This window comes from Mesoplodon mirus (assembly GCF_964341445.2).
Source record: "Mesoplodon mirus genome assembly, chromosome: 15".
Lineage (NCBI taxonomy): Eukaryota > Metazoa > Chordata > Mammalia > Artiodactyla > Ziphiidae > Mesoplodon > Mesoplodon mirus.
Window position 1 is genome coordinate 16,629,488 of NC_138991.1, and position 16,364 is coordinate 16,645,851.

General features: G+C 44.0%; 1 protein-coding gene across 1 annotated transcript in view; it reads right to left on the reverse strand.

Moving 5' to 3' along the window:
- Nucleotides 1-13,748, reverse strand: part of IFT52 (intraflagellar transport 52) — a 34,373-nt gene extending 20,625 nt beyond the window's left edge. The window contains exons 1-6 of the mRNA XM_082645550.1: nucleotides 13,588-13,748; nucleotides 10,227-10,351; nucleotides 9,465-9,552; nucleotides 5,103-5,232; nucleotides 4,734-4,809; nucleotides 3,607-3,678 (exon numbers count right to left, since the gene is read on the reverse strand). Coding sequence (XP_082501676.1) covers nucleotides 3,607-3,678; nucleotides 4,734-4,809; nucleotides 5,103-5,232; nucleotides 9,465-9,552; nucleotides 10,227-10,351; nucleotides 13,588-13,608 — 512 coding nt within the window. The 5' untranslated portion in view covers nucleotides 13,609-13,748. The remainder of the gene's footprint in view (nucleotides 1-3,606; nucleotides 3,679-4,733; nucleotides 4,810-5,102; nucleotides 5,233-9,464; nucleotides 9,553-10,226; nucleotides 10,352-13,587) is intronic.
- Nucleotides 13,749-16,364: the final 2,616 nt, after the last annotated feature.

The window sequence follows — 16,364 nt, forward strand, 5'->3', positions numbered from 1 at the left end:
TCCCTTCAGTAAAGTCTCACCTACCGCTATGACTTCTGTGTCTCATCGTGGTTGAGAAGTGGTACCTGCCCCATGTTCCCCATTCTCCTCCTCCGCCCCCACCCCAGTAGTATCCCAGTAAGGGGGGTGCAGCCCATGATTTCCAGGACAAGAACAGAAAAAAATGAGCAGTTGCCAAGGAGGAAGAAAAGGTAAGTGGGAGAAATACTTCTGTGGATGTCAGGGCACATCCTTCCCCAAATGCACTCAAGGGAGATAATTCTTAAGGAGGAAGGTAGAATGGTTATATGACGGAAATTGTCAAGCTATCATTTACACTCCTCTATTTCTTTTATTATTACTAAGAAATCAATCAGACTGACATTTTGATAAGACTTTAAGCATAAGGTTAAACACCCTCCCCCAAAACAAATACAGGACTTTTCCTAACCAAGTGTGAATGAGTAAGATTAGCTGGGAGAGTGTATGCCTGGAAGAGAGAGCAGATATGTGAAGGCCCTAAGGTGAGAGAGAGTTTGGCACACTTAAGGAGTTAGAACAAAGTCAGTGCGGCTACGGCTGAGTAAGAGAAGGAAAAGGGGGGCTTCCCTGGTGGCGCAGTGGTTGGGAGTCCGCCTGCTGATGCAGGGGATGCGGGTTCGTGCCCCGGTCCGGGAGGATCCCATATGCTGCGGGGCGGCTGGGCCCGTGGGCCACGGCCGCTGGGGCTGCGCGTCCGGAGCCTGTGCTCCGCAATGGGAGGGGCCGCGGCAGTGAGAGGCCTGCGTACCGCAAAAAAAAAAAAAAAAAAAAGAGAAGGAAAAGGGGACATGATAAAAAATGGGGCTAAATGAGAGCTTGAGACTCCATTAGGTCAAGATATTTCAAAGCACAGAGCAGGACTGCTTATCCCACCTCAAAGCCTCCCAAGACACTGTGCTGCTTCCGGGACGACCCAGGAAATTAACAACCTGCCATCTGCCCTTCACGACAACTACTGAGGAAGTAATGACGGTCACATCACAGGTAAGGTACACTGCCCTCTACCTTACAGAGCACTTCCACAAGCACTGCCACACTGGAGTTTCCCAAGAACTTTGTAAGATTAATACTGTCCCCATTACACAGATATGGCAACTGAAGCTAAGAGTTACTTTGCCCTGGGTCACCCTGCAAGTAAGGCATGAAGTCAGGAACTTCTAAATCCTTCTAACTCCAAGTCCACAGTTCTTTCACTTATTCACCAAGAATCAGATTGTGATTCTTGAATGTCAAAAATGTCAACTTATGATATATGTTGCTATACATTTTCCCCTTTATGACTTTACCTTGGTTTCACACTAAGAAAGGTCTTTTGTACTCTAAGATTACAAAACATTCACCTATAGTTTCTTTTAGTGCTTTTTATGGTTTCATTTTTAATATTTAAAGATTTAATCTATCTGAAATATATTTTGGGGTGTGGCATGAAAATGGAAATGTTTTTCCAAATGATTAGCCAAAATTATACCAGGGCTTCCCTGGTGGCGCAGTGGTTGAGAGTCCGCCTGCCAACGCAGGGGACACGGGTTCATGCCCCAGTCCGGGAAGATCCCACATGCCGCGGAGCGGCTGGGCCCGTGAGCCATGGCCGCTGAGCCTGCGCGTCTGGAGCCTGTGCTCTGCAACGGGAGAGGCCACAACAGTGAGAGGCCGGCGTACCGCAAAAAAAAAAAAAAAAAAAATTATACCATTCATTCCCCAATAATTTGAAATGTCACTTTAACTATAAACTAATAACCCCTACCTTCCACATATTTTGGATCTGATTCTAATTTTTTAATTTATTTTTCACTATTTCTGTATTAGTATCACATTATTCTAACTACTAGAGCTTTGTAATATGCTTTAATTATATAAAAACATTCAACTTCTATGGGGCAAAATACCCCAAAGTAAAAAGGTAAACTGGGAAAAAACATTTGCAACACATGGAGGTCTTATAAGTGAATAAGAAAAGATAAACCATCAATAGAAAAACAGGCAAAAAAGCAGTGAGCAGGAAATTCACAGAATAAATACAATCAGCCAGTAGACTTTAAAAGCCATCCCATTCATAATAATCAAAGAATTGGGGCTTCCCTGGTGGCACAGTGGTTAAGAATCCGCCTGCCAATGCAGGGGACACGGGTTTGAGCCCTGGCCCAGGAAGATCCCACATACCGCGGAGCAACTAATCCCGTGCACCACAACTACTGAGCCTGCGCTCTAGAGCCCGCGTGCCTAGAGCCTGTGCTCCCAACAAGAGAAGCCACCGCAATGAGAAGCCCGCGCACCGCAATGGAGAGTAGCCCCCGCTCTCCGCAACTAGAGAAAGCCCACGAACAGCAACGAAGACCCAACGCAGCCAAAAATAAAATAAATAAAAATAAATAAATTTATTTAAAAAAAGAAAAAAGAATTGCAAGTTAAAATAAAGTGGTATCATTTTCAACAGAATATTCCATGCTGGCAATAGAGGGAAAGGGGGCACGTTCATAGGGACTGTAAATGTTACAAAAGCCTGGAGGGTGACTTGGCAATGCATCACATTTGGCAATGCATTGACTGGAAGACCTCTGACCCAGAAATCTGAATGCTAAGAATCTGGCCTACTAAGATATTAGCATTAAGTGCACAAATTGTACATACAAAGACGTTCACTTTGTGCTTTGTTATTTATAATATAAAACTGTTTATAATAACAGTAAGGAAAAGAAGTTAAGAGTACAGGCCCTAGAGCAGACTGCCTAGGTTTGAAACTCAGTTCTGACACTTACTAGTCAAGTGAGCTTGGGCAATTAAACTGTTATCTTGTCAACAACCTTATAGGTGGTTGTGAGGATTAAATGAGGTAATAATACATGCCTGTGACACAGTAAGCGCTCAATAAATGTTAGGTGGTATTATTAAAGCAAAATATTATCAACTACCTAAATGTTCAATAATAGGAGATTGATTAGATTAGGATACATCCAGTTTAATCCAGTCATAAAAAGGATAAAGTACCTTTTTTTTTTTTTTTTTTTTGCGGTACGCAGGCCTCTCACTGTTGTGGCCTCTCCCATTGCAGAGCACAGGCTCCGGACGCGCAGGCTCAGCGGCCATGACTCACGGGCCCAGCCGCTCCACGGCATGTGGGATCTTCCCGGACCGAGGCACGAACCCGTGTCCCCTACATCGGCAGGCAAACTCCCAACCACTGCGCCACCAGGGAAGCCCATAACTCTATTTTTATATATGAAAAAAAATCAAAAAATCTGAATACTTTTTTTTTTTTTTTTTTGGCCACACAGTGCGGCATGCAGGATCTTAGTTCCCTGACCAGGGATTGAACCCGTGCCCCCTGCAGTGGAAGCACGGAGTCCTAACTGCTGGACCGCCAGGGAATTCCCGAAAAAAATCTAAATACAGTTAAGAAGGATTATCTTTGGGGAGAGGGGCATGGATTTACACCAGAGGACTTCTATTTTCTTCCTTTTGAACTGATCAATCTGGTTTTTGGTGAGAATTACTTTTGTAATCAGAAATGAAAATGCTTCGCTTTGAAAAAGAAAACTCTTCAAATGGCAAATATGTCCCCTTCAGGTGGCCTCAGAAAACACTCACTGGGCATTGTTTCCACTGCTCTCCTCTTCAATGATCCCAGGCACTGCCTTCCCTGCAGCTCGGCTAATTTCCCTTGAAGAAAAAAATTAAAATCTAGTAAACAAAAAAATTTAGGAATTTCACAATCCATTCATTAATAGTAACTATGAATTAGATACAAGTACTGTGCAGACTTGCTCAAAATACCATTCTTAAAAATCAAATAAAGGTATTCCTACACACCTACATCTCTTTTGGGAAGCCTGCAAAAGTTAACATGAAAATATAAGAATCAGTTCCTCTTAATGAGTCCTGAGGGAAAGGTCCAAATATGTACTAGACCCGCATTCTAGTCCTGTGTTCTAGACTCTCTATCTTCAGACCCAGCAGAGTACCTGGCAAGTTCAAGTGTGGAATGAATCGTTTGGAATACAGGGAAAAGCTCCCAGAAGGCCCCTGTTGTTGCCCCCTCATGCATTCATTTCTCACTTTCTCAAAGCTCTTAATTTATGTTTTAGGATCCAATGGATGAGAAAAAACTGACTTCATCCTAGATTCCAGGGGTGGAGAATATGACATAACTGTGCCACCAGGGCATTCTATGCCCTCTGTCACAGCAAACCCCAGGTCTACTATTGCTGGGAATGCTGGGGCCAACGCATACGCTCTTGCCCTAAATGGTGTGGCATGAGGATACAAATTTGGGAACTGTTAAAACTGGTCAGCTCCCCCCCACAGGAGAGCAGAACCAAGAGAACTGCAGAAAAATGGAACTGGAGCCCTGATGACCTGACGAATATTACAGTCAATCCACACCCAAAGCCTGCCCTAGCTCTCGACTTTTCAATGACATGAATCAATAAAGTCTCTGTATTGTTTAATCCCATCCGAATAGGGTTTTCTTTACTTGCAACTGACTATATTCTAATCGTCAAAAAGGTGATGTGGAGTAAGGTTTCAAAAGATGGGAGGAATGTAATTTGATGGATGAGAAGTAACATAATAAACTATGATATAATAAAATTTTTTAAAAAGGCAAGAAAGGAAAAAGGGCCAGAGAAAGGAACGTGTGAGAAGGGAGAAGGGAAGAGTCACGTAGGAAAGAGGAGAGTCATTGGCAAAGTCATTTCTGTTTTCAATATGCTTACCTATTCAAGACTCCATTGGAAACTAGAGCTTCTTTAGGATGGAAATACTTATAATATACATTTCTAACCACAGCATCTTTAAGGGAAAAAGAGAGGAAGGCGCTTCTTAGATCAGAAGTAAGTTTGATATTATAGACACATACAAATTTTGACCTGAAAGGAATCCTGGAACTATATTCCAATCTCTCTCAATTTATAAATGGAAGAAGCCTAGCACTAGAAAATTCAGACTGCCGGTGAGGCCAGAATCCTGGACCATGGACCCTCACAGCCCAGGGCTTTTTCCATTGTACTATTAGGCCCAGAGGACTACGACATAAATAATAAACATGAAATCACTGCCTCTATTAAAACAATAATAATAATTACCATTATTAACCATGATTCCATATTCTTCTAGGAGAAAGTTAATGTTGGTGTCAAATCTGGATTCCCCACCCTCTCCTAGCATCACAAGGATATCTCCACCGCCATCAAGGTACTTCTTCAGGACTTCAAACTACACAAAGAAAAAGAAACAATCTATGAATATACCTCAAAGACTTTTATCCAAACTACTATGAATAAGACCTTAACTAGGGACTTCCCTGGTGGCACAGTGGTTAAGAATCCTCCTGCCAATGCAGGGGACACGGGTTCGAGCCCTGGTCCGAGAAGATCCCACATGCCATGGAGCAACTAAGCCCATGCGCCACAACTACTGAGCCCGCGCACCACAACTACTGAAGCCCGTGTGCCCTAGAGCCCGTGCTCTGCAACAAGAGAAGCCACGGCAATGAGAAGCCCGCTCACCGCAATGAAGAGCAGCCCCCGCCTGCTGCAACTAGAGAAAGCTTGCACGCAGCAACGAAGACCGAACACAGCCAAAAAAAAAAAAAAGACCTTAACTAGATGAAAAAGAAACAACTTCAAATTTATAAAAGCACTTAAATGTAAATCTATATTAAGACAATATAAAATTTACTCTCTGTGTAGGATTTCCACACTTGTCTTTAGTATAAAGCTCCAAAATACTCAAACTGAAATGACATTTTCCAAGTTGACTATCTGGACAGCAAACCAAAAGTGGAAAACTATTAGCTAAAGGAAGCTCACAGGTCTCCTCCAATCAGCAGCATCCCTGGTCTTTACCTACTAGATGCTAGTTGTACCCACCCTCTCCGGACAATCAAAAATGTCTCCAGATGTTGCCAAATGTCCCCTGGGGTTGGGGGAGGGGGTGTGGAGTGAGCAAAACCATCCCTGTTTGAAAACTATTGATAGAGATCATACCTTTTTCTCACTGCCAGCCAAGGATATCAGGAGAAAGGCATTTCATACCATCTCTCAGGGACGAATTCTGTTCAAGTCACTGACTGATCAAACCACATAAGAAAGGCATGCTGTCTACCTATCTCTTGGAAAGCTCTCTTGCTTTCACAAAGCTGGGGAGAGAAGAAATCTAGTGCTGATTTTGTTGACCCAGCCTAAGAACACCGGGGGTGGGCGGTCTAGACCAACAGTCTCTCAACTTTCTTCAAGCACCCCCTCAGAAAAAAATTTGAATGTGCACTCCAATACGTATAGAAAGTACGTATATTTATATCATTACAAAATATACCCCCCAGGGAATTCCCTGGCAGTCCAGTGGTTAGGACTCTGAGCTTTCACTGCCGAGGGCCCGGGTTTAATCCCTGGTTGGGGAACTAAGATCCTGCAAGCCGCGCAGCATGGCCAAAAACAAAACAAAACAAAACCCCCCAAAAGGACATTTTTAAGGATGATAAAGATATGAATAATTTCCTTCTGGCACCCCAGTGGCTCATCACATGCGTCCCACTTGGGAAACCACTGTCCCAGAGCAGCTCTGCTACAGCACGGCCCTCTTGCTCTTGCACACAACCTGGATTTGCTTCTCTCCCCCAATCCCCTAAATATAGAAAATACAGTGCAACAGTTAACATCGCCAAGATGGCTTGCTCCCAAATGAGACAAAACTTCACGGATTCTGGACTCCACACAATAGGCTGTCCCATTCATCGTGATTCTATATACTTAGATTTACATTTAGCCTTTGTTTCAAAATGGCAAATGTAAAGAAGTGTTCTAAGTGTATGTAAGTTCAAGGATTAACACACTAAAACATACACATTCTTCTAGAGTATATATGCCCATACATTTACAATTTGAAGTTCATATATTTTTTTAAATAAATCATCTCCCTTTAATATAGTTAGAGCATCAACTTTTCTTTTTAAATGGTGATGAGTTATACTATCTATGCTTTTCAATTCAGTATGATAAAGGGGCATTTGTAATAAGGTGGCCCTTGATCTGACGGGGTTGGGAAGCATGGCGTGGGCTGCTGGAGATAACTGAATACCACCGCTAAGCGAGTGTGATGAGCCAGTGGAGGTGAGGTGGGAAACAGGGGAAGACTCTGAACTCAGCCTCGCCTCTAGCTTGATTCTTGCATCTAATGTCAGACATATGATGTCTGTTCTGTCACAGAAGTTTCTGGAGGACAACATCAAAGAGGGATTACATAGCCCTTGAGGTGTGAACTGACCCTTTACAAGTCCTCAGAGACCAGCAACGATGACCAGGAAAGCGGTGATCTCTGCCCTGGATGAAGACCTCTGCTGACCACTAGGATCAGCCCAGTGGAAGCATAAAAACACAAGAGGATGTTAGTTCTTAGGAAGAAGCTAAACACTTTTCTCCCTTTCCTCCCCGCCTCACTCCAACTCTAAAGAGAAAACATGGTGCCAGGGGCTGGTCTGGTGAGAGAACATTAGGCTAAAGTTCCAAAGAACAAAATCTGCCTCTCAAGGGACCCTTGTCTTTTGGAAGCCACTGCTTCCCATCCCTGAAAGCCTGAAAAAAGGTTTGGCCTGGCACTCATCTCCTCTTGGAAAAAGGCCCAGGCATGGGTCTCTGGCCCTCTCTCTGGACGCCCTGGCTTTCCTGAGGCTGCTTGCTCCTTGGCCCAGACGGGGACACCTCTCTTTCCTCCCTAGCTGGAGAAGGGAGGTGGAAGAGAAACTATCGGAGTGTGGGACCAAAACCCAACCGTATTCCTTTGCAGGCCACTGCCCACTGTGTGTACTTTCCGAGGGGTCTCATGGGGTAGGAGTGGCTGGTCACCTCCACGTTCCCAATGATAATTCCTGCTCCTCCTCTCAATTAAGCTGATTAAATAGTTATGTCTCCCTCCATGCCCCTCCCAGATGAGAGGGTGGCCTTGCAGTCAGGTTGAGGAAAAAAAAGGACGACAGGGGCTTCCCTGGTGGTGCAGTGGTTGAGAATCTGCCTGCCAATGCAGGGAACACGGGTTTGAGCCCTGGTCTGGGAAGATCCCACATGCCACGGAGTAACTGGGCCTGTGAGCCACAACTACTGAGTCTGCGCGTCTGGAGCCTGTGCTCCGCAACAAGAGAGGCCGCGACAGTGAGGGGCCTGCACACCGCGATGAAGAGTGGCCCCCACTTGCCAAAACTAGAGAAAGCCCTCACAAAGAAACGAAGACCCAACACGGCAAAAATAAATTAATTAATTAATAAACTCCTACCTCTAACATCTTAAAAAAAAAAAAAAAAAGGACAACAGGAATGCTCTCCTGTGGACCACTCCCCGTGGCCTCACCCAAAGTAAGAGAAGGAGACCTTGGACACCTAAGTCTAAGGACCACACAGGGCCCACCCTGCCTCCTCCCCACAACCCTCCCAGAACACCAAGCACTTCCAAGTCTCTGTGAGAAAGGCTCTTGCTATGTTCTGGGTTTTTTGCTTTTTTAACTATGGTAAAATATACATAACACACAATCTACCCTCTTAACTACTTTTAAGTGTACAGTTCAGTAAAGTTAAGTACATTCACAATGTTGTACAAACAATCTACAGAACTCTTCACCTTGCAAAACAAAACCTTCATACCCATTTGGCAACTACCACTTTAACCTTCTCTCTACGAATTTGATTACTCTAGGTACACCACATGAATGGTACCATACAGCGTTTGCCCTTTTGTAACTGGCTTATTTCGCTTAGCATAATGTCCTCAAGATTCATGCATGTCGCGGCAAGTACCGGAACTGCCTTCTTTCTTAAGACTGAGTAATAATTCATTGATGTATTGATCCCATTTTATTTATCAACTGTTGGTGGACACCTGCGTTGCTTCTACCTTTTGGCTACTGTGAATAATGCTGCGATGAACATGGGTGTACAAACACCTCTTTGAGACCCTGCTTTCCATTCTTTTAAATATACATATCCAGAAGTGGGATTGCTGGATCATATAATTCTATTTTTAATTTTCTGAGGGACCGCCATACTGTTTTCCATAGTGGCTGCACCATTTTACCTTTCCACCAATAGTGCACAAGGGTTCCAATTTCTCCACATCTCTGCCAACACTTGTTATTTTTGTTTGGGTTTTACACTTAACGATTCTTTGTCTATCCATGAAATAGAATAAAAAACAGCTTAATTTTAAATGGAATTTTCCTATTTTTAAAGCAAAAACACGGCAAAGAAGTATGGTTAATATTGAGTTAGCCTGCACTATGTATTTGGCACTTAACATGCATTAACTCAGTTAAACATCACAACAACTCCATGATGAAGAAACAGATGAAGTGACCACCTTAAGGCAACACAGTCAAGTGGTGAAGAGGGATTTAAGCCCGGGATTTCAGAGCCCATGCTCCTAACTATCTCACTACATTTCTTCTTTATGGATATTTCTTACCTCAGCTGCAGTAAATTTTTCCCTTGGCCCCGCTGTAATCCACAGCTTCACCCCAGTTAGCTTCTCAGATGTAATTTCATCTTTTAAGCTAGAAATATGATTTTAAAAGCAAGTGTTAGATCCATTATTTAAACCAATTTATGAGCTATTGTAGCATCTAGACTGTATGGAATCAGAGGCTACAGAGGCACAGAAATGAAGGGATTTAGAGGTACCTGGTCCAGCCTCTCTCCCAAAGTGAGAATCCCCTCTAATAGGTCTGCCCCAGAGTCATCAGCCTGTGCTCAAGCACTACCTATAAGCCAAGGTGTCCAAATTAAACCACACTAGAGCGTAAAGAAGTCCTCCAACTACAAATTCAATCAGCTCTACCATTAGCTTGTATAATTACACATCCTTTACCCATTAAGAAAAACCACACACACACACACACACACACACACAGATATTTTCATTTTTCCTTTCCCTAAACTAAAGTACTGACCCAAGTTAAAATATGGGGAAAGCCTCTAACCTCTTAAAAACGTGCATATGTATAACTGGAATAATTACTTGCTTTGTGATTTGGGGGGACCACTTAATAATATGCTAATTGCCAATTTTTTAAAGATATGTTTTAATAATCATATTTATTTCTGAATGACCGTCAAATGGAATTCCTCCCACCTAAACAATCTATTTTACATAAGAAAATAAAGACTTTTCAGTGTTATCAGCAGGCTGTTATCATCACTTAGAAGGGAAAACAATTCACTCGGTCACCTCTGAATCTTCCAGTTACTCCGAAGTCTTTTCTGCATGGATTTATAGCCATTGCTGGTGGTAAATACTTCCTTTTTGCATGCATTGAAAAGAATGGTGCTCCGAAGCTCTTTCTCCATGGTCACCTTATGGAAAAAAGAAGGGATCAGAAAAAAGGGAAACAATAAACAATATTCCAAAAGAAAGACCCTAAAAGGAACCAATAGTCTACTTCTTATAATTCATTAAGAAAAGGTGGGCTTCCCTGGTGGCGCAGTGGTTAAGAATCCGCCTGCCAATGCAGGGAACACAGGTTCAAGCCTGGTCTAGGAAGATCCCACATGCCGTGGAGCAACTAAGCCCGTGCACCACAACTACTGAGCCTGTGCTCTAGAGCCTGCGAGCCACAACTACTGAAGCCCGCACACCTAGAGCCCGTGCTCCACTACAAGAGAAGCCACCGCAGTGAGAAGCCCGTGTAACTCAACGAAGAGTAGCCCCTGCTAGGCGCAACTAGCGAAAGCCCGCGTGCACAGCAATGAAGACCCAACGGAGCCAAAAAATAAACAAACAAACAAATTAATTAACTAAATCTATTTTTAAAAAAGGTACACAGCTGCAACTTAGCTACAATTTCGCTACAATTCAAAGGTTGAAAGTGAAATGAATAATCACGGCTGCAGAAACCCAAGGCAAACCCTGGGTTTCCCATCAGCCCACTTCCATGGCCCTGCCCTGCCATCACGCTACCATGTGGGGAACCATGTTTCCAACCTGATTCCTCACTGCTAACTACTGTTAAACGTGGGGTATAGTTTTCTAAATTGTTTTTATACATATGGTAACTCATAGTTTTATTTACTAAATAGGACCATATGCACTATTCTGCAACATACTTTTTTCACCTAACCTGTATCTTTCACATCTTTCCATGTCACTATATATGGATCTACCACTTTTTTTTTTAACTGCTGCACAGCATTCCATTTTATGGATGTACTGACATTTATGTAACCACTCATATACTGATTGACATGTTTTTTTCCCCAAATTTTTGCTAGTAAAAGAATACTACAAACATCATATTTGAACATGTTGTTTTTGTGCACTCTGCATATCTATAGAATAAATTCCTACCTGTTGAATGGCTAAGTAAATTATTTCCAAATTGCCCTCCAAAAAATTGTACTAATTTTTACTTCCACTAACGCTAATACATTTGTTTCCACACAATCCTATTTTTAATTTTTTTAATCTTTGCTAATAAGATAGGCAAAAAAAATCCTTATTATTTTAATTTGCACTTTGAAATTAGTGAGATGGCCATCTTTCACTGTTTATATTGGCCACTTGTATTTCTTCTGATTTTCTTGTTCATATACTCTGCTATTGGGTTTAAATTTTTTCTAATTGATCATTAAATAAAGACTTCCATAAGTTTATCTGTCTTTCGACTTAGCTGCTGGTAGTTTTTTTGGTTTAGTTTGCTTGAATGTTGCAAGCCACACAGAAAGTTTTAAATTAGAGTCGAAAGCATTAATTAATCTTTTCCCTTCTGGCTTCTGGATTGAGTGACATATTTAGAAGAGTTTTTATTTTTTAATTTATTTATTTATTTATTTATTTTTGGCTGCGTTGGGCCTTCGTTGCTGCACGCGGGCTTCCTCTAGTTGCAGCGAGTGGGGGCTACTCTTCGTTGCAGTGTGCCGGCTTCTCATTGCGGTGGCTTCTGTTGTTGCAAAGCACGGGCTCTAGGCGCGTGGGCTTCAGTAGTTGCAGCACATGAGCTCAGTAGTTGTGGCGCACAGGCTTAGTTGCTCCACAGCATGTGGGATCTTCCCGGACCAGGGCTTGAACCTGTGTCCACTGCATTGGCAGGCGGGTTCTTAACCACTGAACCACCAGGGAAGCCCTTTTTAAGAGTTTTTACCATGCTAAGATTATAAATACATCCAGGGGCTTCCCTGGTGGCGCAGTGGTTGAAAGTCCGCCTGCCGATGCAGGGGACACGGGTTCGTGCCCTGGTCGGGGAGGATCCCACATGCCGCGGAGCGGCTGGGCCCGTGAGCCACGGCCGCTGAGCCTGCGCTTCCGGAGCCTGTGCTCCGCAAAGGGAGAGGCCACAGCAGCGAGAGGCCCGCGTACCACACACACACACAAAATAAATAAATAAATACATCCAACAATGCTTTCTCCTAGTACTTTTATGATGTCAAAATTTTTAAGACTTAAATTTTAGTCCATTTGGACTTTATTTTGGTGCTTTAATTTTGTTATTGTTTTAATTACTAGCAAGCTGCCTGACACCAATCCATCCTTTCTATGCTAATTTATTTATTTTTTTTTTTTTTTTTTTTTTTTTTTGCGGTATGCGGGCCTCTCACTGTTGTGGCCTCCCCCGTTGCGGAGCACAGGCTCCGGACGCGCAGGCCCAGCGGCCATGGCTCACGGGCCCAGCCGCTCCGCGGCATATGGGATCCTCCCAGACCGGGGCACGAACCCGTATCCCCTGCATCGGCAGGCGGACTCCCAACCACTGCGCCACCAGGGAGGCCCTCTATGCTAATTTAAAATACCACCTTGCCTATGTAATAAATCCCTAAAAACTGAATTTTATTATTAATTCTATATATTCTATCTGCCTGTAAGTTCCTGCCCAGTTCCATACTATTTTAATTACTACAGGTTTATAATATGTATGTTATAATACTTGGTGGTGCTGATACGAGCTAATCTCTTTTATTACTCTTAAGTTTTAGAATTTTTCTCCTTAGTCCCACATATTTATTTTTTAGGTTGAACTTTAAAGTCATTTTGTCAGGTTAAAAAAAAAATCCCCCCATGATCCCACCGCAGCTATCTTTTCATGTTCCATTCCATCCATGCCTATGCTTATTTTCACAGTGTGTACATACAACATTGTATTCTGCCTTCTGATTAGGTTAGTGGTTGCGTGGTTATGCCATAATAAACTCAATCTTCATGAGCATCTTTTCAATTTTTTGCCATCGTAGACCCTACTGAAATGTACATATTTCTGCTTCTGCCATTAATTATTTTTGCCGTAGGACAGATTCCTAAGAGCAGGATTCCTAGAAAAAGGGGATGGAACTAGGATGTCACATTATGGTTTCTTGTCCAATGCTCTTTCATACTCAGCAGGATGACTAAACATCTCCCAGCCGAAGGCGAGTTAGATTCGAGCCCAGTCTGAGGTCCGGGATCCGGGCCTATATCTGCGCCCCCCCCCCACCCTTCTACTTTACCCTAGCGGACCTCGATTTTCTCTAAGACGGGCCCAGCGGCCTCGAGGACAGTCCGGCGAGGCCCTCGCCAATTCCCAACACCTCGGCCGGCCCACCACGGTAGGAATCCGTCTTACCTGAGGCCCAGTGACCACCATCTTCACCTGACGCCGCCCAGCATCCCGCGGTCAGGTATCCAAGGCCGCTTAGCAACTGCGGAGGCAAAGCTGCGCGCTGGAAGGGCGTGGACCCGAGCGTGGAACTACCTCCGGAGCGACGTGATGACGACAGGACGGAAGAGGCCTATTTACCTAGCTAGCGAGGAGGGAGAAGTATGGGTGGGGGCAGGGGGCGGGACTAATTTGGGGCTGTACCATTATTTTAAATGAGGGGTAAATCCAAATAGAATGTGGATTAACTTTAGGCCAAAGATAAACTCATTTCATTTTCTCTTTTAACATCCAGTCTCATTAAAGCCTGATAAAAATGATAGGCCCAAAGGGCCCAAACTTCGCTCCACCCTGAGGGAGGAGACTAGTGGAGGCTTCCGGCGGAGAGTGCGGAAGGCCCAGCCTTGATCCCAAGGGCGCAGGCGCAGATCGGTGGCCCGACGCGGGGCGGAGCTTTGCGGCTGAGCCTGCGGCTGTGGTTGTGGGTCCGTGTCACCCTTTTTAGAAAGCGGGACTCGAGGCACGGCGCGCGTTATAGGAGGGTTTCAGCGCCCTGGGAGGCCGGAGAGGACCTCCAGGAGGAGGGAGGGCAGGTTTAGTAGTGAGAATGGGAATGTGAGGTAGTTCTTTCTGTTTGATTAGCCCTGCATCTCTGAGCGCAACAGTGCCACGCCCAGGATGTGGCGGTGAACTAGCCTCTGGGCATCCCCTGGCGGCGAGTTAGACCTGACCAGATTCTACCAAAAAATAAAAATATAAACTGTTTTAAGGGAGCTGTGAGAGGCCGAAGCTGGGCAGACAGGGGTCCCCGTTGAGCAGAAAAGTGAGAGAAGAATGGTTCATTAAGGCAAGGGTTGGGGAAGGGCATTTGGGCAGAAGGAAGTGCTTATGCGGAAGAGCCATCACCAAGTACGGTTTGCCCTGCTGTCGTCGTGAAAATGAGAAACCAGACGCCGATAACCACAAACAGGCAACCCTTCTCCCCAGGGGAGGGCTCAGTGCCTGCCCTGAGGGAGCGTGGACGTGTGTGCAATGCAGCTGTCTCGCTGGCTCAAACCGATGTGAGCAGAGACTTTAGAATATTTGTTACAGTCTTCAGCGGGTACAGAGTAGTCGGAGTTTTAGGGTCTTAAAACACACACACTACTCCTGTTGCTTTTTCACAACTACTGTGACTGCAAAGTTAAAAAGTGAAGAAGAGGGTGATTGTGATTTCTCTTCCTGAGGATGCTGTCTTTTGGTACCAAATTGGGTGAATACAGTTTGCAGTCAGGCTTTGCCAGAAGACCAAAAAAGTAGCTGCCCAGAGCACTTCTTCCACTCTTGGAGGTTGTAGGCAGAGCAAGGGCCTTAGAATCAGCTGCCACCAAGTTCAGCTCCTGGCTGTGCCTTGTACCATCTGGGTGACCTTGGGCAAGTTGCTTACTATCTCTGAGTGAAAGTTTCTTACCTGTAAAGTGAGGTTAATAATTTCTAAATGCTGGCTTATTGTGAGGATTGTAGATAATGCATATGCAGCTCAGAATGTGCTCAGTAAACCGAGGTGTGAACATATCTGTTCTAATATTGAGCAGATCAATTCAAGATTCATAATTTTTCATTTTTATTTTCTATCCTGGTAAAAATTTTTTGATTTTACAGTCTTAGAGCAGATAGAACCATTACGTGTTTCACAACCCATAGCAGGTTGTATACTTTGACAATACTATCACATTTCTGACAACTACGCTCTGTTGCTTTTTGCTTTGGGAAGTTGGGGGGATTTTGGCCTCTCCCTCATCACAGTTCACATTTGTCTATTAGTAGACGCTATTAAGATGGAAATCAAATCATAGTGTTTCTCTCAGAATTCACAGCACATATCAAAGGATAATAGTAGCTCTTCTTGACTCAGCTTTGATCCCCAGTAGGTCAGTGTCAGTGTCATTGGTGTGTTTTCCATGGTCTTCCAGCTTCATCCCCCATAATTCCTGGGGCAGGGGGCTGGATAAACAAAAATGTAAGGCAAAGAGTGGGACTGAGTTAAGAGGAAAAGGCAGTAAAATCACCAGCACACACTGATGTTAAGAAAGTTCTCTTGTTCACAAATCAGAAAGCTAATGAGACCACCATGAAGTAGGTGATGAACCACAAGCTTGTGAAAAAGACTTTTGTTGCACTGAAGTAAGGCAGCAAGATCCATCAGATAAGTGCAGGGTGTCCTGGACTCATGGGGTGTTATATGCTCACATTCTGTCCAATCAGAATTGCTTTTAGAAATGGCTAATCACCAGGACTGTACCAGCCCCAGCCTGGGCTCCCTATGGCCCTAGACCTGCCAAACATACAGAGGTATGTGAGGTAGAGCATAGCATGAACTTGGCAGCCAGGCTCAGACGATGAGCATCCAGTTGAATGCCTCCTCTTCAAGACCCCATTTCCCATAACCCGGCTTTGCTCTCCTTAGAGATTTTGAAAGTCATTCTGCTTGGATCTAACAGAGTGAGAGGCAGACCAGTGCAAAGGTTACCTGTGAGAGCCCCAGAGTCAGCTTATATGGCTCCAAGTCCCAGCTCTGGCCCTTATTAGCTATGTGACCTCCAGGCAAGGTACAACTTCTCTGACTCTGTTTCTTCATCGGTAAAAAGGGGATAGTTCCTACCTTGGGGTTGTTTTGATGAAAACTGAGACTTGAAAAAGTCTAGCACAGAAACTGGTTCAGCATAGGCAGATGTTCTCAAGCTGACTTTGACCAGTTAAGCAAA